Below are 25,118 nucleotides of genomic sequence, written 5' to 3' on the forward strand. Positions count from 1 at the left end.
AGGACAGGAAGTGGATCTCAGTGCAGAAGGACACACGACACAACAGTACATTCTCACACGTTGAGCAAAATACTGTTCATTCTCACATGTTAACACTGAGTGATTAAGTTTGAGACACTACTCAAAGGACTGGCAATCTTGACCTTTATTTTGTGAAGCTACAAATTTTATTTCTTAAGGCAAAGTTATACAGTCAACCATTTATGTATATTCCATGCTGAGCATATGAAATTAATCTAACATTTTCATCCTCTGGCAGGAAGAGACATGCTGGTGCCCTAGACCTTAACTGAGTAAGTGCTGAGATGTTTAAAAAAAAAATCGCGTATCCTCTGACACCTGATGTCTTTTGTCTTCTTGATGATGGCCATTCTAAGGGGTGTGGGGTGGCACCTCGCTGTGGGTTTGCGTTGCATTTCCCTGGTGCATAGTGGTGTTGGGCATCTTTTGTTGAACCTGTTGGCCATTTTGATGCCATTTATGACCGTGTGGATGGGTCGTGAGCACACTGTGCTGAGTGAGATAAGTCAGACAGAGAAAGACAAGTACTGTATGGAATCTAGTATATGTGGAATCTAAGAAAGTCAAACTTGTTAAAAAGAAAAAAAAAACAGAATAAATGATGCTTACCAGGGACCGGAGGTAGGGGGATGAAAGTGATGTTGTTTAAGGGAACAAACTTGCAACAGGTAGTAGATAAGCCATAGCGATCTAACGCACGGGGTGCTGAATGCAGACAACAGCACTGTGCTGTAATCATCGAACTGGCTAAGAGACTAACATGTAATTATCCCGACGGCTAAAGAAAAAGGATAACTGTGTATTATGATGGAGGTGCTAGATTGTCACTACAGCAGCAGTCATATTATAAAATATAAATGTATCCAATTAACACGTACATCTTAAATTTACGCAGTTTTATGTCAAATGTAGTCAATAAAAATACACCATAAGTACTAGAATCAAGAGTGACAATATATAGGTACACCAAGAAATGATGCGGAGAAGATAATTTCTTACATCCTATAGAATTGTATCTCCATTAACGGAGACGTGGATGCCATTTCTGTGTATCTGTTCTGTGAGAATTAGTACTTAACAGATACACAGAAATGAGAGTTGTGTGAACATCCTTTACTGGTGTCCAGTTATGAACTTGAGGAATAGATATTCTCTCTAGGTCTCAATTTCTTTGAATATAAATGGGGATAATAAAATCTACCTTATAAGATAATCTTGAGTCATACAAGAAAAGTATGGGGAAAAGATTCATAAATTGTAAGGTATTCCATACATGTAGTTATAGTATCTGATTAAGTGAGGAGCTATTAGGTAACCATTCATGACTTGATTTTTTTTTAATTGAATTAGAGTTGATTTACAACATTATGCTAGTTTCTGGTGTACAACATAATGATTCAATATTTTATAGATTATACTCTATTTAAAGTTATTATAAAATATTGGCTTATTCCCTGTGCTGTGTGATACATCCTTGTAGCTTATTTATTTTATACATAGTCATTGGTACCCCTTAATTCTCTACCCCTACCTTGCCCCTCCCCACTTCCCCCTCCCCACTGGCAACCTTTTTAAAGATCATCTTTAAAAATAAGCAAAGAAGGGGGAGGGGTAGAGCTTAGTGGCAGAGCGTGTGCTCAGCATGCACGAGGTCCTGGGGTCAATCCCCAGTACCCCCATTAACGAAAGAGCAAACAAAAAAGCAAAGAAACAAAGCAAAGAGAGAAGGAGATGAGAATGATCCTGACACCCGCTCACTGGGTGACTTGGTTAAGCTGCATAACTTCTCTTGACCTTCCTTGAATATCCGGTCCTGCTTCTGAGGCCAGAAGAGCGCCGGTCTGGCTCACCCCATCCTCCGCCGGCAACACACAAAGTTCAACTTGCAGCTTCCAATGACCTTCTCCTCCTCGGTGCACATCTTCCTGCATTTGCCCCGCCCGAGCCTGCACGGCTCGCAAACAGCGAACTCACCTATGGCAGGAAAGAGCTGCTGACCCGCCTTTCCTGGGACTCTCTGGAAAAGGGGGGAGGGCAAAGGCCGCGAAAGAAGCGAGGGTTTGTGATTATGATTGTAAAGAGCGTTTTCCAAAAGCAGCCTGGATCTTTCCAGAGAGCTCCACTTTTTCCCACCAGGTACGTATCTTCAAAGTCCTTAGTAGACAGGACACCTGGTCCAACTGCGCGCACTTCTGAGCCACACAAATTGATAAACGCATGGAGGTCAGGATCACACTGACCTCTTCTTAAACATGAACTCTCCCCACTCAAAAGCTCAATCTCAAGCTTCTCAACTCCTTGTTCATGCCCAGTTTCTAGTTTTATTATTTTCTCCTAAATTCCAGTCTCCTTCCTCACCTGGGACCTTCTGCATTAGCATCCGCCTGGCTTTCCCAGCTCACGCAACAAGCGCCACCTCTCTTCACACGGATTTGCTAACAGCTGTGCTCTGCTGCCTCCGCCTGGCCCACTTCCCGAGCCCTTTGTTACTGAGGCAGGGGAGCATTTTCACCCTTAGAATCAGATAGGATATGGAAAGCTCTTGTGTTTCTAATATGACTGACTCTTTGGAAGGCTGGGTTTATCCCTAGGAGACCATTTGCTGCAGGAGTGGGGCACGCGTTCCCCTACCCATCATCCTAATAACCCTCCCTGGTGACGTTTGTACGCAGGGCTTATATGCCGCTGGACTCCCTTGCGCTGACCAAGTAGCTGTTTAAGACAACACCTGCTCTTTTCCAGGCAGCGTGTGGCCCGACTGTCCAGTGCTCACGCTGCACAGTGTGCTGAAGGTTTTGTGCGCCGCTTCTGCTTAAGAGCATTGCTGGGCATTGCTACCTGGTTGAGAATCACAGAATTAAAACTTGTGACTCTGGTGTCCTGAGTCGGAAGCCTACCTCACCACTTATCCTTCATGTCCCCTGGGCAGAATTATTCGACATCGCATCTTGGCTCTGCCTCGTCTTCTGTAAAGTGGTGGTTATACAGTGCCGTCCTCAGAGGGATGTTTTGAAGGTTACATGACATAATCCACATGAAGTCGTTAATAGACTGCATGGTACACAGTAAGCACTCAGTGACTTAGGGGCACCTTATTCTTTCTCACTCTGAAATTCTGTCTAAACATTAAAAAAAATTGTTTACAAGTGCCCAGGAGTATTTATTTCAATTCTGTTTATAATATGCTTTCTTCCTGTATAGGGTGAGTCCACCAGAAAAGGTCAGCAGACTAGACTGTTCATTATAACAGCTCCTCTGTCGTGGTGACGGTTCACTGAACCATGCTGACGCCTTTATTTGTGGCATACGTGTGTGGCACGCTTTACTGGATTTAGGAGCAGAGGCTGGAGAGATGGAGAAGCATGTTCATACAGCAGCCTACCTGGCTGGTACAAGCCTGGTCCTGTGACCTTGGTTTAGTTAGTACCATGAGCTAATGACAGTAGCCACCAGGTCCAAATCTCTGTGGCCAAAAGCACAGTCCAGTAGCAAAGAGGTTTCTCTGTGAAATGGGAAGTCCAAATATGACGTTGGGAACAAAAGGGAGAGAGGAAGGTAGGGTTAGCGGACTGGGGTTTCAGCAGTTCTGTTTTCACTACGGTCCCCATCGCTCCCTTGTCTCCAGGAGTCAGAGCTCCCAGGCAGGGCCAGGGTTCCCAAAGGGGAAATCCTACACAAGGGTTTAACTTACCCGCTGGAAATGGCTGGACGTACTCGAGTCCTGCCCGGCACCCTAATTTCAAAACAAAGCACATTTGCGATATTAAAATCAATGCAGGAAACAGCACTATGTAAAACACTGTTCTCAACTTCACACACCTGCCGTCAAGGGGCAGCTGGCCACAGAGGGCGCATCTTTATTCTGTGTTTGAAAGCTCGAACTCCTGGTATCCAGTAAGAACAAGTTGTTTTAAAAGGAGGGAGAGAGAAAGAAAAGGGAGGGAGGGAGGAAGGAAGGAAAGGAGGAAGAGTAGCTTGCTCTTAGAAAATGCTACTGCAGGTTTAAGAATTCCCGTGAAACGTGCAGTGAGGCGCTGCCTGTTGCTCTCAGTTCTGGAGTTACCCTCAGGTACATAGAAGAATCATCAAGCTTTATGATCGGCCCCATCAAAATCCCATCAGTTCACATTTACCTGGTGGAAATTGAGCCAGAATGAGGAAAAAGGCCAAGACAAAATAAAACATCTTCCTGCTCGGGGCCATCTCGGAGGGAGGACTCTTCAGAACAGAGGTTTGGGATTCCTTCAAGAGGATGGGACGCTCGCTTATTTACATTTGAAGGTAATGGGAAATGCTCGTGGTCAGTGAAGTGAATCAGTAAAGAAAGCACCTCTCTCTGCTCCGTTTCCCAAGATCAAGGGCTGGAGTGACGCGTAATAACCCTTGGCCTCCAAAGAGCCTTGAATTTGGGCGGTTCCGACGGGGTAAGAGGAGGAGCGGCGGCCGGGAGCGGGGAGCAGTGCGGGGGGAGGCGCAGGCCCGTCCTGCCCGCCCCGACAGAGGCCGGCCGCAGGCTCGCTGTGACTGACACGGGAGTGTTTTGAACGTGAGGCATGCTCAGAAGGAGGTCGTGCCCTGTAAGAGCCCAGTCACTGTGGACTGCCACTTTCCTGGCTTCCATACGTACTGTCCCCAAGTGTCCCAAGGAGAAAGGGAGGGTAGCAGTCACTTTGCCAAGTTCGCTGTGAATCCCTGAGCCTGTAACAGCGCCACTGAGTAGACCAAAGTCCCTACTGCCACATCCTTTTCCTTCATTAAGACCACGAGCATTAAAAGCTATAATGCATCACCGTGCCCCCAGAGCAGCCCCGTCCCGTCGCCCGTGCCCGGGCAAGGCTCGACTCTCCGGTTTTGAAACGGAAGACGGGGCCGTGATCGTATGTGGGTAGTACTCTGCGTCGTGCAATGACAGGTGGGATCGTTTTAAAAGGCAGACCCTAAAGTCGGATCAATTTAGCAAGTTTGTGACCTTGAACAGACGGCTTAATTTTTTGAACCTCAATTTCCTCATCCTTAAAATATGGACGTGATAATGGTACCTACTTCACTGGATATTTGAGATGATGAACTGAAATCACGTATGTAAAGTGCTTACCAGCGTGTCTGGCTATTGTTACTAGTACTAATTACTGTGTCTTTCTATCCAGATTTTCTGTAAACTCTTTTTCAAGTCCACTAATACATAATGAACCTTTCCTGGCCTATAAAACACAGCAGTGCTTTTATTTGTATGTTTACACACACTTAAGCTTCAGGAACACAAACTAATGAGCATGTGTTTGGGATACAGAGCTGAACCTAAGGCCTTGCAGCTTCGAGACATCTCTAATAACCGTAGCCAGGCTGGCTTTGTGGACACGTGACCAGGGCAGTCACACAGCCCTTCCTGTCACCTTGGGGTTTAAAGGACTGTAGTCAAAGTGCACTGAAATTCTCAGCCATTTTATCTTTGAGTATGTGCTTTGTAAATGAAGTCTGACCACCCTCAGAGGGTTTCTGGCCCCTCCCCCGTGGTCCCTAGGCCCCACTTGACCGCCTTTCTGCTACCTCCCAGCGACCACCATCCACCCTCAGCTTGGACCGGGTGTGGACGTACCCAGAGGTGTTTGGGGTTGACTTCCTGATCCCTGAGCATCTCAGGGCACGATGTCGATCAACCCCTGTGGGGGCTACTAGTGCTGTGGTGAAGGCGGGCAGCTTGGCAGCAGTGAGCCTCTCTCCTGACCCTCAGTTCAGGACGACTGCACGTACCACAGGCATTGCAGTATCTTGGGAGTCGCTCAGTTGCCGTGGTGGAGAGGGCAGGCCCGTGGGAAGGAGAGATACCTGGCTTGACCCTCTCTGGGACAAGGCACATCTACCCAGCAGCGGTTGGCAGGAGGGGGCCACAAGCATACATGGAGAGTGGCAGGGTGGGGGGCCCCAGGCACTCGTGAGGGTCTGCAAGTGTCCCAGAGTATCCCTGTGCCCAAACAGCAAATGAAAAATACTATACTGGAGAACTGGGAGGACAGGAAAAAGGTTCATATTTTGGTGGCTTTAAAGGCATTTTTTCCCTGCTTTTTGAACATGGAATCCTGCACAAGTCCCAGCAAATTTATGTAGCTGGCCCTAACCTGAAGTGAACTTCCATTCTCAGAAAAATGTAATGGCATTTGCAGTCACCTCTAATTATAGGGCTTGTCCTCATCACGGGGACCACGGGGTCTCCCTGTTGTACCAACCGAACAGAGATGGCGCCCGGGTACCGGTTGCTGCGTCGTCTGCTTCTGCAGCACAGATCCCCCTGGCTCCGGGCTCGAATTCTTCCGCATTCAATTGCTTTGAATGCAGCACAAATAAGCTTTTTCTAGCAGTTTGCCTCTTCTTATGGACTTTAATCTGTTTAAGTAAAGTTGGAAGGGAAAAGAGAGAATATATATTAATCCATCATTCCTAACTGGATTATTCATAATATATCACCAGTGTGCATAAAGCTACTAACAAAAATATCACAGGGAGAGGCTAAAGTTAGGTAGGATCTCCCCCAATTGTTTGTTTTTAATACAATTTTTGGTTTGGAATTATTTTAGATTCGCTGTAAAGTTGCAAAGATAGTACAGAGGGTACCCATCTACCCTTCCCCCAGCCCCCCCAGTGCCAGCATCCGTGTTAACAGTTATTGATGTTAATAACCAGGGTTCACTTGTCAAAACTGAGAGAGAAGTGTCAGTACCCAGCTACTAACTAAACTACAGGATTCAGGTTTGTCTGATGTTTTCTCGTGATTAGACCGGGGTTTGGGGTTCGGGGGAAGAGGCGCACAGGGTGGACGGGCCCCTCATTCCGCTCCTCATGTCGGGGGTACGAGATGCAAACGTGACTGACCCCTCCTGGGGTTACGCCCTTGGTGACGTGCCTGCCAGGCGTCCCCACTCCTAGGTGACCCTTCCTTTCCCACGTTCTGGTCTTTGGGAGCAAATCACGTTCATTTAAGTTGAGGCAGCTGAAGCTCTGCCTCCTGCAGGGGGGGGTTGACAAATACCATGTGGAATTCTGCTGTTGAAAATGTCCATTTTCTGGAGTTTATTTAAACATTCAATCATTGATTGATATCAGCAGGGCGTGAGGAGGTAAACTCGTGATCTTACCCAGATCTCATGTGAAAACCACCTTTTCCATGACAGAGCGAGCGTCTGTTGCTTTTGGGGGGTTATGGTTGTTACGACAAATGCTTCTAAGGTATTTCGACATCAGCAGCAGTCAGAGCAGCAGGGCGATGAGGATGCATGCTTATCTCCCTAATCTTACTTTTCCTAAAGAGAGGCATCCGACTCCTGTCTCACGAGGGGGAGGATTAAGGTGGAGAATTCGGGTCTTTCCACCCGCACACCTGTGGGCCCCGTGAGAGGGCACGGAAGCATCCTCTCCCGACACGCCTCACCGATCAAGACGCTCCTGGGGGGACAAACGCACAAATGTGGGTGTTCGCGGCTCTCTTCTCGCGCACACTGGGCTGCTCTCTCAGGACCTGCAGGTCATGAGGACGTTCCTCGTTCTCTTTGCCGTCTGCCTCTTCCTGGCGCCAGGTAAAACGGGCCCCTCGGTGGGGAAGCTTACTGGAGGTGGAGGCCCGGAGCGCGGGGCTGTATCAGCGAGCCCCCGGGCGCGGCCAGCCCGGGAGCGCAGTGGTGCCCTCGGCCCGGCAGCCCTGCAGGGGAACGTTTGCTCCAGGAGGTGACTTTCCTCTAATGCCTCTGCTGTAAATCCTGTGCACTGTTCGTTATTATCTAGGATGGAGTGTCACAGGTTGGGAGAAGTCAGGATATGCCAGGGAAGATGCCTTTTGGTCCCCAGTCTCATGCTCACTAACAAGAACAAAAATTTGAAACAAAAAATTAAAAGCAAGAGTAGCCAGCTATGGATCTTTTAAAAAAATAGCTGTGATAGAAATAAGACAGGTAAGGAAGAGGGACAGAGAAAGGGGGAGATGGAAGAGAGAAGGAATGGAGCGTGAAGACGCTGGGCACCATGCCAGTCGCGGCATGACTTAAAATAGTAAAGCTGAAGCTGCCATTCCTTAATCACAGGCTGCAGAGCTGGGTGCTGAGGCAAAAATGTCACATAATGAAACGCATTTAGTTCTCCAATGACAATGCCGTCTTTCCTACCTCTAATTTAGTGATATTCCGAGCAACTCTTTGGGCTTGGAAGGCCCATTTTACATGTATTTCACAGCTGCAGAGATTAAAGTTCAGCTGTGCTAAGCACTTCTCAGTCAAACAGACAAGCAAGTGGGAAGCCAGGACTTGAGGCTGACTCTGTCCCTCCACAGTGAGAGGAAGTGTCCTTCTCAGATCCGAGCTCCCATCTTTCTCTCCTGCTCCTGAGGACCCCCAGTGGCTCCATCTGGATCTTCCCCCAAATTATAGTCTAAGACTAGACTCATCCCAGTTTCCAAAAAGCTGAAGAGAGAGCTTTCCAGAACTGACAATGAGTCCAAGTTTGTGCAAGACTTAATGATCTCCCCAGTGTGATGCTCAGAATTTTCACACCAGCTGTGCATGTCTCTGGTCTGGTTTGCAACAACCCTGTGTGAGTAGATTATGCACCAAGTATATGGCGGTCCCCCCACAGGGGCCCCTCCCTCCACTGGCTTTGATCAGCACATTGGCAACGGACCAAGGCATCCTCTTCAGATCGCTCATCCTTGTTATACAGTTAGTCAACACAACACAAGATTGTATAATATAAAGTCATCTAACGTAACTAAATGAAGCTGACCTATCGATGGGCCGTCTCTGCACACACAGGCACACTCAGCGACGTTGTCCTCTAGATAACGGTGTCAGTCGGTGACTGCCCGCTGGAAGCCCTGCCGGCTGGGGTGCTCTTTCTCTTTCTGGGCCATCACTGTGGACTGGACCTAGTACAAGGACTCTCGCCAGAGTGAGGTCCAGTGCCTCCAGCCTGAGCTAGCCTTGCTGCGTTAGGAGGGCGGAGAGAACACCGATCCCTGTGGTGGGAGCCATGGCTCGCTGAGCTTTGGAATACTGGGTATTTAAACTTGCAAACCTATACGCCGATGCTGGGCACGATTTATGCACATGCTGCCGCCGGTCCGCCTGCTCTACGTGTATGCGAATCGGGCATCTTCGTAGGTTGGCACTAGCTGCAGTTCGTGCGTATCTGACACGTCCATTGCACACACCTAAATCGCGCAGCCCTCAAGCGTTGCCTCTGGTAAGATGTGCTGTCTGTCTTTAAGTTGGAGCCAGCTGCTCAAGTGACGGCACTAAGGCCAGAACCAGCATTCTGTGCAGAACGACACAGCGGTGTCTTGGGAGCCGCTCCCCACACAGTCCCCATTCTTGCTCCCGAAGACATTTGATAGAACCTGGAGGGCAAATCAGACTGAGCCTTTTAAAGCAATCTCTTAACTCGTGTCCTCTCCAGGAACCTTTTTTCTTTCCTCATGTGTATTCTTTTTCACGCCAGAGGTGGGACGTCAACCCAGTCGCAGGTGTCCCCCTACAGTCACCAGATAGCCCTTGAGAGTGTGTCAGGGAAGCCACTGACTCTGGAGGTGTTTATAGGGACAAGTCGGTAATTATCCCCAAAGAACAATAGCTCCTGTTTCCCAAAGCCCCCACGCAGCCTAAGCCAGAACGCCGGCGGACAGACCTGTCCTTCCGGGCTTCCGTCCCACATGACAGAAAGGCAGAGCCATCACGCTGAAAGCACTGCCCACTGCCGTCTCACCTGCTGGCGGGACAAGGCCCTGCAATGGCTCGTAGAGAAGCCTTCACTGACTAGTGACATGACTGTGCCTGGTAACTAGGACGTATTTGAGAAGAGGATTAATCCAGATGGCTCCTTCCCTTGTGTAGCCAGGAATGGATTTTTTGATGAGAGATGCTACAGGCTTAAAGGGAGATGCGTTCGCTCTTGTCAGAAAAATGAAGAACTTGTTGGTCTCTGCCAGAAGTCTCAGCAGTGCTGTCTGACACTCCAGCCGTGCTGGGAAAGTTAAGAACTAGAGATCCCAGAGCAACACGGACGACCCAGACCATCTTGTTTTCACTCCAGCCTCCAGTAAGAAGACACTTCAATAAAGTAAATGACTATCTTTTATTCATTTGTCAAGTGCTTCACTTAGAAGGGGAACATGGGTAGCTAACCTTGATGGACCCAGACTCCTGGCTTATTTTTCTGAAATTTTTTCATAAAGGAATTGCTCCTAAACCTCCCAGTGTTTTTTTTAAAAACGGGACTAGAAATGATTATAACCAACAAACCGCTAGCTTGACCCAACCAACCTGTTGAGATAGACAGATGATGGACAGAGAAATGAATGTATATCTAGACAGACAGTTACACTGATGATGTGTGTTGAGATCATCTGTGTGTTAAGGACCACCGTGCATCATGTACCTGTCTATATAAATTAATCATCTCAACTCCCATGCCTTTAATCAGAGACAGTTAATTAAATACTTCCTATGAACTTGTCTCCCATTTGTTAAGTCTGAAATCAAATTTGCTGAAAGCAGAGGGATCATAAATATCTCTGTAACTGCCAGTAGATCCAGTGACCAGGATCCTGGTCCCAAATTGACTTTCTACTATTCTCCTGGGAACTGGCTAACTTCCAAATTACCTTCTGACTCTACGCACTCATGTTACCTAGTTCAGGTAAGGATTCCCTGTCGTGCTCCCTAGGCCTAAGATCCAGCCTTGGTTCCACGTGGGCTCAGCAATCTTGCCTTACCTCCTTTTTAATTGCTCAAGGTCAATATGCTTAATCCTATGGGAATCAGTGAAACTTTTTATGACATTTTTCTGGTTTGAAACAATTGTAGAGTCACATACAATTGTGACAAATAATACCAGGACATCTCCTATACCGTTCACCCAATTTCTCCCAATAGCAACACCTTGTAAAACTGTACTGCAGCGTCACAACTGGGGTACTGACCCTGATACAGAATTATTCCCATGGCCGTAAAGACCGCCGTGTTGCCCTCCTAGGACACACCCTCTTCCCTCCAGCCTCCACCTCTTCCTTAACTCCTGGTACTACTAATTCATTCTCTGTTTTTACAACTTTTGTCCTTCTAGGAATGTCGTATCAATGGATTCACACAGTATGCAACTTTTGGGGACTGGCTTTCTTGGTTTTTTATTTGTTTGGGGGAGTAGTTAGATTTTTTAACGAGGGTACTGGGGATTGAACCTACAGCCTCATGCATGCTAAGCACGTGCTCTACCACTGGGCTATGCCCCTCCCTGGGGACTGGCTTTTCGCTCAGCATAATTCCCTAGAGAGTCTTCAGAGCTATTGCATGTGTCAGGAGTCCCCATTTTCATCTCTGAGTCATAGTCCATGGTATGGGTGCACTGCGGCTGCTTAACTATTCACCCTGCAAAGCACGTCTGAGTGGTTTCCTACTTGGTGCTATTGCAAATAACACTGTTATACACATTGATGTTCATAGGGTTTTGAGCAAACGTAAGTTTTCAATATTCTGAGATAAACTGCTGACTCTTACGGTAGTTGGGAGTGTAGTTTTTATAAGAGAACGCTGAACTGTCATCCAGAGTGGCTGCCGTTCTACAGTCCCAGCGGCAATGCAAGAGAAGTCTAGCTTTTCCACATTCTAGCCAGCCTTGGCCAAAAATAGCTGTCCCCATTTTTTTTTATTTCTTCTATTCTGGTAACTGTGTATTGACAGCTCATTGTGATATTAAGTTGCACTTCTCTGAACATTAATAATATTTAACACCATTCCATGTACTTATTTCTCATCTCTGTCTCTCCTTCGGAGAAATATCTGTCATGTAATCATTTTCTAATTGGATCTTTTTGTTTGTTTTTACTGTCAAGTTTCGAGAGTCCTTGACATACTCTTGATATTAGTTATCTGTTGGATATATGGTTTTCAGGTTTTTTTCCCAGTTTACAGCTTGTGTTTCCAACCTCGTAATAGCACCTTTTGCAGAGCAAATTTGTCAAGTTTTGTGAGGTCTGACATATTTCCTTTTTAGGGATCATGGTTTTTGATCAAGTCTAAGAACGTTTCGTGTTGCCTGAGATATGGAAGATTTTCTCCTATATTCTTTTCTAAAAGTTTTGTAGTTTCAAATTTACATTTAAATCCATGAACCATTTAGAGTTAATGTCTCTCAAAGCTGTGCAGTGGTCCAGGGCCTTTCTTCCCCACCCGTGGATGTTCAGTTGCTCTGGCACATTTGTCCAAAAGTCTGTTTTTTCTCCATTAAGTTATTTTCGCATCTTTCTCAAACATCAACGTGTAGGATTTTACTCAGTTGTTTTGAAAACTTAAATCCATACAAACTCCTGTCCTAAATGTGAGTGGCAGCTTTATTCCTATCACCCCAAACTGGAAGCAGCCAAGATATCCATCAACAAACTGTGAGTCATCCATATAATGAAACACTATTCAGGGATAAAAAGCAATGAGCCATCAAACCTCAAAAAGATATATGTGAATCTTCAATGCACATTGCTCCATGAAAGAAGCCAGTCTGAAAAGGTTACAGACTGCATGGCTTCAACTACATGGCATCCTGGAAAAGGAAGAACTGTAGGGACAGTAGAAAGGTCACGGGTTGCCAGGGTTTCCTGGGGGAAGAACAGGGAGTGGGTTTGGGCAGTGAAACCATCCTGTATGATACTAGGCCCTTGTTAAAACTCTTAGGACTCTGCAGCACAGAGATTGAACTCGGGTTCACTATGCCAATGAAAAGAAATAATTTAGAAGAGTCAGGGCTGCCCCAGGCTGGAATGCAGAGTGTGACGGAACAGGCCAGCTGCATCGTAAATGTATGAAACAGCTTCACTGAAGGCACTGGGCTGGAGGTGGGGGTGCTGACCAAGTCACTTTGCAAAGCAGCGCCATCTCTAAGTCTGAAGGTGAAACAGCCTGTTTAGAAGCATCGCAGTCCAGTCAACGGCGTCGTTTCTTATGAGATACAAGGTAGAGATTCAGATCCTGCTACACACATACACTGGCACTGAACAGTCGAGCAAATGGCTGGGAGATGGTGGGAGCCTGCTTTCTTACTGCTGGAGTGGGGGTTACGGATAAGCAGGAAGAGCTACCCTTGTGGGGATGGATGAGAACTGGGGACATCAGCGTGAACTCATGTTTCGCTTGGGGTCGGTACAGATGGCGTCTGTTACAGGTCATTAGACAAACACGCATTTCCTGGCTCTGTCGGCAGGGAGGGCCAGAAGCAATGGTGCTCCAGGAGCTGCGAGCACACCTGGGACCCTGATGCAGCTTCTCCACGTCATTCTCCAGTAAAAGGGGCCGAGGACCCTTGGAGAGATGGCGATTTCTAGGGCTGGAGCAGGAAACACACATGATAAACTCAGAGCAGCTTGAAATGCCAGCACATAATGGAGTGCTCAAAGCGAAACAGAGAGACGAAAAATGGCAGGAGTGTGCCACAGGGACGCAGAAACCAGCTGAAAGGCCTCTAGTGGCCAACCTGGATCCATGCGAGTGAAATAAAGAAGTAAATACACAAATAAATAGTGCTGGATTACAACCCAGAGTGAAATATGAATGTCCATGACCATGACTCCACACTGACGTCAATAAAAGACTGAACAAGCAAACACACGGGGGAGAAGAGACAGCGCCCCTGATTCCGAATGACTGGCGTAGGTGCTTTGCCCCAGAGAAGCGGGCATACTTCCCCACTCCTTAAGCGTGGGCTGTGCACACGGCTTCCTCCCAAGGAGTACAGGATGTAAAGGGAGGGGAAAGAGTGAACTTACAGGGCAGAGGCCTCAGCCAGGTGACCAGGGTCGACGTCGACCGTGGTAAGTCATGTCGATAGGACACACCCTTCACATATGACAAGAGTGGCCTTTACTCTGTGACCTTCCTCCCCAAAACATCTAATCCCACTCCAGTCACGAGAAAAATGTCAGACAAATCCCAGCCGAGGGATGGTCACACCTGACCGGTACTCCTCAAAACCGTCAAGGGGATTCGTGGAAAAATAAGGCAAGTCTGAGGAACCATCACAGCCCAGAGGGACCTGAGGGGACGTGACGATGAAAGAAAATGTGGTGTCCCAGGCGGATCCTGGGACAGAAAGAGCACATGGGGTGAAAACTAAGGACATTAAGCGAAGGAGGGCTTTAATGGGTAACGACGCATCGGTCACTAGCTGCCATGCAGATGCACCGCGTGTTACCGTCGGGGCCTGGGCGCGGGGTGTGTGAGAGCCCTCAGTGCTGTCTTCACACGTTCCCTGATGTCTCTTAACATCTCTACCAGGTGATTCTCACATCTCTGTCATTTTGGGGTTGGCATCTGTTGGCTGTGTTTTTCCGTCCGGTTTGACATCTCTCTGCCTCTTGGTGGATGAGTTATTTTTAGTCGGAACTTGGACGTTTTGCTTGTGGTGCCATGAGACTCTGGATCTGATAGGAGCCTCCTGTCCCGCCGGGCAGGCCCTGAAGTCGGAGTGCAGCTGCCACGTGGCACAGACGTCCAGCTTCACGCCCCCGGAGGCCCCTCCGCTGCTGCCCTGCGGGGTGAGGGCGGGCGGGGTGCCCTCCCGTTACTGCAGTGGGTGGGGTTCCCGCTTCCTCCGCTGATAGAAGCCCCGAGGCTCTCCATCCAAGATCACCAGGGCAGGTGGGGAGAGCCCGGGGTCCCACACCTGGCTGCTCCGGCTCGTCGGCCGTGAGGGGACAGAGCCCGGCTGAGGGCGCTGCTGCCAGTCGGGAAGTAAGGCCCAGCGCCCGGCCACATCTGCTGACGAGGGCGTCTTCTGAGGGGCAGCCTCGGCGCGGGGGGCCCCCGTCTGCACTGCAGTCCGAGGCTTTTCCAACCACCCCCACCTTCTCACCCGTGTCAGGCCCACAGTGTGGTCCAAGACTCTCCCTGCCGACCCTGGCTCCTCTCCGCCTGGCGCCTCCCTAGACACGGCCTGCAGTGCCCGCCTCTCTGCCTTTGATAGCTGCTCCCTGGGGGTACCTGCTGTCCCCACCCCACAGGCCTTCTTCCAGGAGTGGGCTGCGTCTCTCCCACCTCCCACACCCCTCGTCTCTTTCACGTCGTGTGCTGTTTGTTTCAGCGCGGTTCTGGGCATGGTGGACTCGGACCCCACGGGCCCATGTCGCCATTGCAGCAGGAAGCTCCGGACTGAAGTCTACCTGGGGCAAGTTAATGCCAGCTGAACAGGAACAGAACTGAAAGTCCCTTCCTCTGAGTCAGGACTATCTCTGAGACTATCTAGTCCACTTCTTACTTCAGGTGGGGAAACAAATGAAGCGACTTGCACCAGCTTCCAAACAGCTCCTCATAAAGGATCCTTGCCATATGACAGTCCCCCTCCCCCTGCCCCCCGGGCCCTGTCTCCAGGCCACTTCGGATGTCCCTAGCGCCTCCCCTCGTGCTGTCCCCGGGGGAGGGATCGCCAGTGAGCGTGGCTTTTGATGAGCTTGGCCATCAGCGCCGCACTCCGCCCATGGAAAGAGCCGCTCCCTCCTGCCTCCTGGTAATTCCTGCAGGCTTGCTCTGTGTCTCCAGCAACCCTTGCACCATGAGGATCCTCATCCTGCTCTTAACCACTTTTCTTCTGCTCCACCAAGTTCCTCCAGGTAAAGAGACTCTCCGCTGGAAAGACGTGCACTTGCAGAGGGCAGAAGGTGGAGGAAAAACCTGACTTAGAATAAACGTCCTGTGGCGCTCTGCAGCCTTTAATCCCTGCCCTGACTGAGGCCATGAGTAGAACGCAGTGCAAGGCAGCCCTCACACACACCTCCTGGCCGCAGGGAGGCATCACCGCTCGAAAGCACAGGGCCTTAGCCGCCCCTGGGGGATTCACTAGCCATTGTCACTGCACTGCAGGACGGCTGCCCTTATTCATTGTTGATTTTGCAGTAAGAGATTTCTTCTCCCCTTTCCATGGTGACACCCACCTGCCTCCTGAAAAGCTTTAGTCTGCCCAGAAGTTGACTCTGTCACCCTCCTGAATTTTACACCTTTTCATATCAAGTCAGAGGATTAGGATTAAAAGGAATGCAGTGATTCCTCTTAATACAAAAGGAGCAGGGTGGGGAGGGCGTAGCTCAGTGGTAGAGCACATGCTTAGCATGCATGATGTCCTGGGTTCAATCCCCAGCACCCGCATCGTGTGTCTGTCCCACCACCACTCCCCAGCATTCTCCAGTCAGCTCCAGTCATTCCCCCGGGAAAAACCTCTCCGCCCTGGTGCAGCTAATCACACTGACTTGTTCTGTTATTTAGTGAGCAGTGACCTGGACACAGGCAGGATATGTGGCTATGGGACTTCTCGCTGCCGGACGCATTGTAAAAGTGACGAGTTCAGAATTGGAAGATGCCTCAACACCTACGCGTGCTGTTTGAAAAAGTGGAGCGTCAACAAATTGAATCCTATGAAAGACAGAAACCCAGTGGTGCCTGGTTCCTAGAGTCGCCAACGGCTGGCCCTCTGAGCTGTCCGTCCTCGGGGCCTTACAGCCAGAAGGCCCGCAGTGGAGCCACTAATCCAGTTACAAGGTGAGGACGTGCTGAGAGCTTTCACTCAGTGCTGAGCCGACGCGGGAGAATCAGCGGAACCCAGGGCCTCGGCCTGGTGTCGGTTATGTGTGAGTTTCAATACTTTAAAAGATGAACCAAAAAAAAAACAACCATATCCGTTCAGCCACAAGCCTAAGTGAACATGATTTTTTCTTTGCCTGAATTATGTCAATTCACCTTGGTAACTTTGGTTTTGTTTTCTGATCAGAAGTTCTGCTTAACAGTAATATACTTCTTTTGTCGATTAAAATGGAAAATGAATCAATATTAAGTGCAATGTGCTTGACATACCCCGTACTTCAAAACATAGACGCCCCGCGGAGAAAAAACAAAAGAGGTGATGGGGGAAGGCTTGACCCAAGCGGACGTCTGTGGCGGGTCACATCCAGCAGGTGGCAGCAGAGAGCGGCTCTGCCACTGGGCCGCGTTGGGTGGACGTGTCCAGACTCCTGATCCTGAAAAGCGGCAAAGTAAGGGGAGCGGTAAAACACTAGACCTGGCCTTCCTGCCCGAACTGTGCTTCAGGGGAACCAAATGGTGCACGAGCGAATGCTTCTCTCCACGAGAGCCGTGCAGCCCGTAAACGGAGGGGGAGCGGCAGGATGAGAATATCATTGCTCTGCAAACACCAGGGGAGAGGATGACCCAGCCGGTGAAGGTAAGTGGCCACTAAGGTGGACAAGAACAGCCACCGGGCACGAGTGCCTCCCAGGAGAGGCCCTCAGTGCCACCTGCGAGCTGTTAGGCTGGACAGTGCCCTTTTGCCCAAAAGAGTAATGTGAACCTTCATGCAGCCAGGACCCCGCTTCTGCATGAGGTTGACTTTGTTTCATCCCTTGATAAGCCCCCCCTGCCCCCGGTTATTTCCAAGAACACTCACGATGCCCTGTCACTTCATGGGGAAATACTTTGAAATGTGTAACTCAAAAGAAAGAACAATTGTTTTTTTTTTTAATGCAACTGTTAGATAGTGGGAGCGCCGGGCAGACAGGTGGAGGGGAGGGAGGATGGTCCGGAAGATGGCGTTGTGCCCCCTCCAGCAAAAAGGGACTTTACTTCTAAACGATGTCAGCAAGAAACCGGGTAGCACCCGACAGCCACGACCGCGTGGCAGCAGAAAGGACTTCACCAGACGCAGCCCCGTGCTCACTGTGTTACAACTCACGTTGCAGTTCAGCCCCCCTCGTGGGTGTTCTGTGTGCGTCCTGGGCAAGGACATGCGCACAGGGGCCAAACGTGACTAAGCACTCCAGGGGCGAGAGCTGCCAATCAAGCAAGAGCCCACCTCTAAACTAGGATGTAGGAGATGGGAGAGGACACTGCCGCTGAATCAGCCCGCCTCCCGTTCCTGGAGGTGGCTTTTCCTTTTTTAAATAAGTCGTTTAAAATCCTTCTGCTACACGGTACTTTCCAGCTCCCGTCTGTAAACCTTATCTTTTGGGTAAGACAAGAACTGGGGTCTTCACCTCTGGGGTAACCTAACCACAGCGCTATTACCATACTTGGAAGAATTTGGCACTGACTCTTTAACACCATGTAACAGCCAATCAGAGCCCAAGTGACTCTGGTTGTTCCACAGGTCAGGGTGGGTGTCTCACAGTGGGGACCCTGAGCCTCCAAACTCCTCGTCTGGATGCTATTGGCTGCTTACTATTCCACCTGCAAGGCGCTGTGCCGGAAATCAGCACCCGGCCACCCTTCACCTCTACCAGAGGCCCCAGGGTCCTCTCGAATTGGAAAATTTCCTAATGCCTGAAAACAAAAGGCTGTGAACGATCTTATGCTACCCCTGAGCAGCAGTGCCGCGCTCCCCGAGGCAGAAGCCGTCCCAGCTCCTCCATCGGTGATTGCTGCGGTGTGATGCTGGGCACCTCCCCGAGCCTCTGCTCGTGGCTCCAGGCCTCCTCTCCTCCTCGGTTGCTGCTTCCCTTGACGCCAAGTTTCTGTTGTACCTGCTCCACTTTCTCCATCCGCCCTCCCCTTTCTCCAGGTAGAACAGACCTACGTTCAGCTATGACATTTTCTGTGGGCCAGAATGTGCACGCAAATAGAGGCACTTGGGATAAACGCTTTTCCCAGAGACACTGACGTAAGGCTGGGTGTCACGTAGTTATAAAGCTCTTGAGCCGAAGCCTAGGCTTCTCCCGTTGAGTCCAGGACAGGCTGCCTGGGTTGAGCAAGCCTTGTGCAGCAAAAGGAAACCTCACACTGCCAAGAAGAGGATGAAGGGGAGGGGAGGAAGCGCCTTTTGCGTAATTATCACTAGAAGAGAAAACCCAGACTCCTTTACAGAACTTATTTTCAAAGCAGAATTGATTCGGACCCGATGGCGTCAGTAGTCAGGCATCCGGGGGCAGGGGAACGAGGAGACTAGAGGGTGGGGGAGAAAAGTGAAGAAGAGCCTGGTAGGTTACACTCGAAGGGCAGCGAGAGAAGGGCTGGCAGCCTGGGGGGGAGAACGGGAAGGACAATTTGGAGTTGCTTTGGCGCTGCCTCTGTCCCTCTCCAGCCTCAGGGAGCGGCCGTTTGGAAGACAGGGTGGAAGCGCTGTGGCAGCTGCAGTCATGTCGCCGGATGAAGGAAGAGCAGTGCTGTAGCCAGAAGCTCCTGAAATTGGTGGCCTTCTGCCCCCTCTCTCCTCCTCTGCTTCCCCTCCCTTCCCTCGTCCTTTCTCACTCAGCGAACCCACCCGAGGCATTCAGGCATGTCATGCGCTTCCTGAGAGAAGTGGCCCGTGTGTCACTGTGGGACGCAGCCCTTCCCCGCTGCAGGCCCCCCCGCCAGCCCGGCTATAAAGGAGCCCTGCCCGCCCGCCCGCCCGCCTGGCCTGGCTGCTGTCCCCTGGGTGACATGAAGCAGTTCCTCCCTCCGGTCACCCTTCTGCTTGGGGTCCTGCTGTTTCTAGGTAAGCGCCGTGGTCATTTCCGGGCTGGGGTCCAGGCTGGGAACGCAGCCCTGGGAGCCCGTTTCCCGGGGGGTTTCAGGCAGGGGTCTCGGCCAAGGTTTGTGAACGACACTGACTGCGGGTGGCATGGCCTCCCGAACCTGATTCCATTTTCTTATCCCTCCAGTACCCCCTCCCCTGACGGAGAAGGGCAGGATGTGTCAGGAAGCACCTTACGTTTCAGGGAGTCTCAACAGCTACATTGGTGATGCCCCCGGGGGTGCTCAGCTTGGCTTCCTCGGGGCCGTCAGGCTCCACTACCCCCTCTTCCCACACCTTTCCCTCTATGCCTGTCACACACACGCACGCGCACACACAGACGCAAGTAACATCTGTCCCCCTTCCGACCCGCCCCATCCGTCCGCCACTCTTTCTTTACAGCTCTATTGAGGTAAAATGACTCACAGTGCGCTACCCTGACTTAATGTGCACAATTTTCATGAGCTGGGACATAAGAAAATACCTGTGGTTCCATCACCACAGCTAGCGGGGTGGACACCCCAGCACGTCCCCAGGCGCCCATGTTTGTTTGTGCTGCTGTTCTTCTGTGAAAAGAACACTTAGCGTGAGGGCTCCCCTCCCAGCAAGTTCAGCAGCACACAACGCTGTGTTGTTGTCTAGAGGCAACGCTGGATGCAAGGTCTGGGACGTCTCCGTCCTGTGTGACTGGAGCTTTATACCCACTGGGCGACAACCCCGCCCCCCCGCTGTCTCCACTGTCACTCGTCCTGTGAGTACCTCATCCTCATGGGTCTGCGGGTGGAGAGCCTTGAACGTCCTCTGCTGTGCTGACTCTTGAACAGGATTATCCAGGGTCACCCATGCTACCCACCGAGGCACGGAGGGTCCCCGAGAACCCAGGGAAGAGGCCCCTGGACAAGGAGCAAACGGGTCTCACCAGCTTCACCACCACGTAAAACGCTACCTCCTACCACGCACGCCCCCTTTCCAGGGTGAGTAGCAAAGCCCATGGCAGGGTCATCGACTCGGGGGCGTTTAGTGGAAGAACAGATCCCGGGAAGGTGTGCAGATGGGGGTGAGAGTGGCGGGATGTGTGGGTGGCTTACGCTGTCCTGCCTGTTGGAAAGGCCACGGGGGTCTGACAGCGGGACCCCTGAAGGCCTTGTAAAACGTGGGAGCATTGAAAGGATCAGAGCAGAGGTGTCCAAGGCCACTTCTCTGACTTCCCCCAAAGCCGGTAGCCAGAGGAGAAGGTCCTGGGTCAGAATGTCCTCCCCGGGGCGGGTGGGAAGCCCGCTCCCTTGGCCTCGGGGTTGACTCACTCTGTGGGATGTACTGAGCACTTGCTAAGTGCCAGGTGGAAAGAGAGTGCTCAGGGAAGGCCTCCTGGGAGGGGGCAGAGGACGCCAGGCTGTCAGGATGGGGACTAGCCGTCAGTAACTATTCTGAGTGGATCAGACTAAGCCAGGCAGCGGGCAAACATTATCGAGGAGGAGTTTTGAATTCCAACAAGAAAGGGACTCTTAACACTGATTGCTCTGCGTCTTTGGCCGGGATGCCTAGGAAGACATGAAAGTTCTCAGCAGTGTTGAGATGATCCTGGGTTCAGGGTTCACCTGCCAGCAATGCCATTTCAGACCCTGGGTTGCGGCTTAGCTAGACGGATAACAGTTCTGGGGAGGTGAATCTCTGGGGAGAAGCAGAGCTCTGTATCTGGAGTTGGTTTTATAGCTTTGAACTTGAAACTATGAACTGTAATATACTATATATATATTATTTAAAATAACCAAAGGTAGAGAAGTAGACAGCAGAATGATGTTTGCAGAGGATGGGGGTAGAGAAATAAACGGAGTTGTTGTTCAACAGGAGTAAGTTTTGGTTATGCTGGATGGATGCATTCTAGCCGTAGGGTGCACAACACAGCGCCTTTAAAAAGTTGTTAAGAGGGTGGATCTTATGCTTTTACTACGAGAAAAACAAAAGCAAAGCAAAACAAAAACAAAGGGACACAAGGCAATTTTGGGAGGTGATACATACGTTCATCACCTTGATTGGGGGGATGGTATTATGGGAGTGCGCATATGTCCAAACTCATCACATTTCATACGTTCCATATGTACAGGTTTTTATAGATTAAAAAAAGACTACTGATCTGAAAAGTGAAGTGATAAGAAAGTAATTTTAATGGCTTGACCAGTTGATTCACTGATCTAGCCAGATGATTGTAACGTGTACTGATTGAAAGGGACCAGGACCGGAAGAGGGTAACATGTCTTCACACTTAATTTGTCTGAAGGTCAAATGTGAAGCCGGGGGCAGAGCCTGAGGTGGCGGGCGCCGCTGGCGTGCAGCCGTCCTCCCCGCACGCAGTGCGGGCCGATTCTCTGATGCTGGGCCTCTGCTTTCGTGGTGCTCATCAGCTTTTGCTTTTTTCTACACACGCTCCTTGCCTTCTTCCACCAGTTGTCGTCAGTGAAAATTTGATGTTTGATAACCTCGGTACTTGCACTCTGGGGTGACATACCGGTTTCACGTGACTCAAGTAACCTGACACTTGTTTAAGGCATCGGCTTGCCCCCAGCGCTCCCTCATTGAGGGGGGAGAAGATAAGTCTTTCAGTTCTTCAAACTCTACCCTCTGCTACCTCTGTTCACCTGGCCCCACCTAGATGTCTCACCTCCCTTTCAGGGATGGTCCTCTCCCCCAGGGACCATCGCGTCTCAGTCCCTGCTCAGTCGGGCCGCCTCACTCCACGGTTTGCCTCGGAGAGGCCTCATTTGTGCCTTTACACAACATGCTAAATTATTTAAAGTAAAACATTTGTATCACAACACACCCCTCGCTTTCTCTTCCCAGCTGCCTCTGAATTGACAGTTCATTGTGCAGGGGGAGTGAAGGTGACCTTTCAGCCAGAATCCAGGATCTGAGTTTGCTGCTATCAGAATGGTTGCATGAAATATGACAGACGTGCAGAGGAACTCTGGTTCCTATCCGTCGCCGCCCCCCCCCCGCCCCGCTCTGGGCTGGGGTCACAGTGTCCGGTTCTTGAGACGGTCTGAGGAGCCTGACGCTGGGTATTTCTTTATCCAGAGCCTGAACCAGATTTCAAAGTTGTCAACTGCAAGAAAAGCGAAGGCAAGTGTCAAAAATACTGTAATTACATGGAACTACAACTAGGCTACTGCTTCAAGACCAAAGACGCCTGCTGTTTACCTCAGAACTGAGGTTGTTGACACAGAAGACAAAGCTTGTCCACTGCCTCCCCCGGCCGTCAGTGCAGAAGCAGGTGTCTGGAGAAGGGACTGGGGAGGCCCTGAGCTTTGTTGTCTGTGCCAGCCATCTGAACATCTTACTGCAGCAGAAGGAAAGATGAAAACTGGCTACATGTGGTCTTACGGATGCGACCTTAGAGAAAGTGCCTTAGCTTGAGATGTGCAATATCTTCCAAATCACACAATTTTTGCTGATAAATGTGGGTGTAATAAACTTTCATAGGAACGCATGCAAGTAATTCGTTCTTTTATTTTAAAAGTACTTTTTGAGTACCTCCTTTTGGTCTAGGCACTGAGAAATGCAATGAATTGGAAACATTACATGAAGGTAATGAATTGGAAACATGAATATGGAGAGGAAACCATCTCAATAAGTAAAAAAACAACAAAATGCTACATATTCTACAATGTGGCTACATGTGGGGAAGATAAATATAAGAGAATTAAGAAAGGATTCCTGGGGAAATTTGAGCAGGATTTTGGAGGATGACTAGGAGTTTGTTAAGGGAAAAAGAGAAGAAGAGATATTCAGGCAAAGGGTATAGTTTGTAGGAAGTCATGGAGACACGAAAGAACGATTTGCTAAGAAAATGGGCAGAAGCTCAGAACCTCAAGAGAGGGACTAATGACAAGTATCAGATGAGGAGGGCGCAGGAAAATGGGGTGAAATTCTCAAAGAAAATAAATACTGTACTAAAGACCTTGGACTGCTAAGCAAGGGAGGGCGACCAGGTGCGCCAAGGGAGTGAACGTAATCATATTTCAATTTTAGAATGTTCCTCTGACAGGGGAGTTGGGGATGGACCGGGACTGCGTGAGACTGGAGGCAGGAAGGTTACGTTTAGTTTCGTCTCTCCTGCGTCTTTCAAGTGCGGATTCCCCTGAAACTTCCAGTGAGTTTGGACCGACTTCTAACCCCTCATTTCCCAAGTAGACCAGCTGTGGCGGTCTTGGCGGGTAAACCTACGGGAAGGAGTGGTTATATTCTATGCACAAAACAAATCTGTTGTTTACCTTGGGGTTTTGCGTCGAGCATCTCTGCTCAAAAGAAGATTCAAAGACAGCTTGACAGATCAGTAAAGAAACAGCGGGATTTGCATAAACTTGCTATAAACTGTAAGTGGTGACTAGTTTTAGGCTGGAGTTAATTATTAGCGAGCTGACTCATATCAGGAAAGTCTGAGTCCCTCGTTCTTTCTACATCTTTATTTAGTTCTTATGAGTTAAGAATCCTTTCTGATAATGTCATGTTTGAGTATCTGGGTTGCAGTCCAGCCTCCAGAGCTCACAGTGACCAAACCAGGGGTGCAGACCTCTTTCCAGGACGCTGCCTTTCCGGCTTTCTTTCTGAAGAAATGTGTTCCAGACCTAATTCACACTCGGGCACACTCCCGAGGCTGACACTTAGAATGGTGAAGCCAAGATCAAATCAGTACTTACAGACAAAACCAGACGCATGGCCATTTTATATAACCTCTTTGTGAAGAGGCTTTTAAAATAAGTTTGCAAGACACAGAATACTTGTACTTGCTGACTCATCCTGCGTCTCAGCAACTGCTCTTCAGTGGATGTATAGTCACAGCAGCACACGCTGAGCAAGTCCTGCACGTCTGCGGTACAGCCTTGCACCTAGTTCAGAATCCTGTCATGTGCATCTAAAACTTTCTTCAGCGGGTAAATCTCATGTTAAGTTGTCTTACCTTTTTTTAATTAAAAAAAATCGTCCTTAGGAAATCACAAAAATATTTTGAGAAACTTTGAAAAAAATCTAAATGTTCAAAATAAAGCGAATTGCTTAATAAACTAAGGTACATCTACTTAAAGGACTATTCCATATAAACATAAAAGTAAAAAACCCATAAAAACTCATAATATTAAAGTTTTAAGATAATTTTCTGTCTTAGAAATTATGGGATACAATTTTATATATTTTAAGTAAAATTATGAAAAATACATTCAAAACAAAAAAAAGTGATTTTAGTTTCCAACATTAAGATTGTTGGTGATTTTTAATTATTTTGTCTTTAAAAATACCCTGTCAAGTTATTGTATTACTCTTCAACTTTAAATATACACTTAAGAAGACAAAACTGACTGCCTAAGGATAAATACGTATGTAGACATAAGTTGCCTTAAGTCAATTTTAACCTAAGAAATAACATTAAGCTTATGAAACATTAAAACATGTAACCCAGAGAGATGTTGGAAACTACATTGGGGATTCATAAAAAACAGGTAAAAGCTTGATTTTTTCTACCACTCTGTGGTCATTTTTGCAGTCAGCCTGGAGACAAGGGGGGTGTCATGGCTTCTCGGGGTCAGCTGTGAACCAGCAGCTCTGTCAGTCAC

The 25,118-nt window shown here is 49.2% G+C and overlaps 3 protein-coding genes across 3 annotated transcripts; 2 read left to right on the forward strand and 1 right to left on the reverse strand.

The window, feature by feature from the left end:
• Nucleotides 1–1,867: 1,867 nt before the first annotated feature.
• On the reverse strand, nucleotides 1,868–4,224 carry LOC116285665 (beta-defensin 105-like). Its single transcript, XM_031691325.1, has 3 exons — nucleotides 4,155–4,224; nucleotides 3,713–3,754; nucleotides 1,868–1,995 (listed from the first exon to the last, which is right to left on the reverse strand). Exons 1-3 carry the CDS (start codon nucleotides 4,222–4,224, stop codon nucleotides 1,868–1,870), a joined length of 240 nt encoding a protein of 79 aa, XP_031547185.1.
• An 11,367-nt stretch (nucleotides 4,225–15,591) lies between these two features.
• Nucleotides 15,592–16,483, forward strand: LOC116285679 (beta-defensin 104A-like). Its single transcript, XM_072950120.1, has 2 exons — nucleotides 15,592–15,649; nucleotides 16,299–16,483. Exons 1-2 carry the CDS (start codon nucleotides 15,592–15,594, stop codon nucleotides 16,481–16,483), a joined length of 243 nt encoding a protein of 80 aa, XP_072806221.1.
• Nucleotides 16,484–19,301: 2,818 nt separating this feature from the next.
• LOC102541770 (uncharacterized) lies at nucleotides 19,302–22,954 on the forward strand. Its single transcript, XM_072950121.1, has 4 exons — nucleotides 19,302–19,497; nucleotides 19,664–19,741; nucleotides 20,340–20,489; nucleotides 22,588–22,954. The coding sequence occupies exons 1-4, from the start codon at nucleotides 19,302–19,304 to the stop codon at nucleotides 22,719–22,721; spliced, it is 558 nt and encodes a 185-aa protein (XP_072806222.1). The 3' UTR covers nucleotides 22,722–22,954.
• The last annotated feature ends 2,164 nt before the right edge of the window (nucleotides 22,955–25,118 follow it).

The sequence above is a fragment of the Vicugna pacos genome, chromosome 26, assembly GCF_048564905.1.
Source record: "Vicugna pacos chromosome 26, VicPac4, whole genome shotgun sequence".
In the NCBI taxonomy this organism is placed as follows: domain Eukaryota; kingdom Metazoa; phylum Chordata; class Mammalia; order Artiodactyla; family Camelidae; genus Vicugna; species Vicugna pacos.

What these genes read in the sequence shown, in the direction of transcription:
- LOC116285665 (XM_031691325.1), bottom strand. Translation starts at nt 4,224, where the DNA reads ATGGCCCCGAGCAGGAAGATGTTTTATTTTGTCTTGGCCTTTTTCCTC. An exon ending in TCTGGCTCAATTTCCACCAG is followed by an intron (nt 3,755 to 4,154) that starts GTAAATGTGAAC and finishes TTTTGAAATTAG; the next exon opens with GGTGCCGGGCAGGACTCGAG. An exon ending in CGTCCAGCCATTTCCAGCGG is followed by an intron (nt 1,996 to 3,712) that starts GTAAGTTAAACC and finishes TTCCTGCCATAG; the next exon opens with GTGAGTTCGCTGTTTGCGAG.
- LOC102541770 (XM_072950121.1), top strand. Translation starts at nt 19,302, where the DNA reads ATGCGCTTCCTGAGAGAAGTGGCCCGTGTGTCACTGTGGGACGCAGCC. An exon ending in TGGGGTCCTGCTGTTTCTAG is followed by an intron (nt 19,498 to 19,663) that starts GTAAGCGCCGTG and finishes TTATCCCTCCAG; the next exon opens with TACCCCCTCCCCTGACGGAG. An exon ending in GAGTCTCAACAGCTACATTG is followed by an intron (nt 19,742 to 20,339) that starts GTGATGCCCCCG and finishes ACTCTTGAACAG; the next exon opens with GATTATCCAGGGTCACCCAT.
- LOC116285679 (XM_072950120.1), top strand. Translation starts at nt 15,592, where the DNA reads ATGAGGATCCTCATCCTGCTCTTAACCACTTTTCTTCTGCTCCACCAA. An exon ending in GCTCCACCAAGTTCCTCCAG is followed by an intron (nt 15,650 to 16,298) that starts GTAAAGAGACTC and finishes TCTGTTATTTAG; the next exon opens with TGAGCAGTGACCTGGACACA.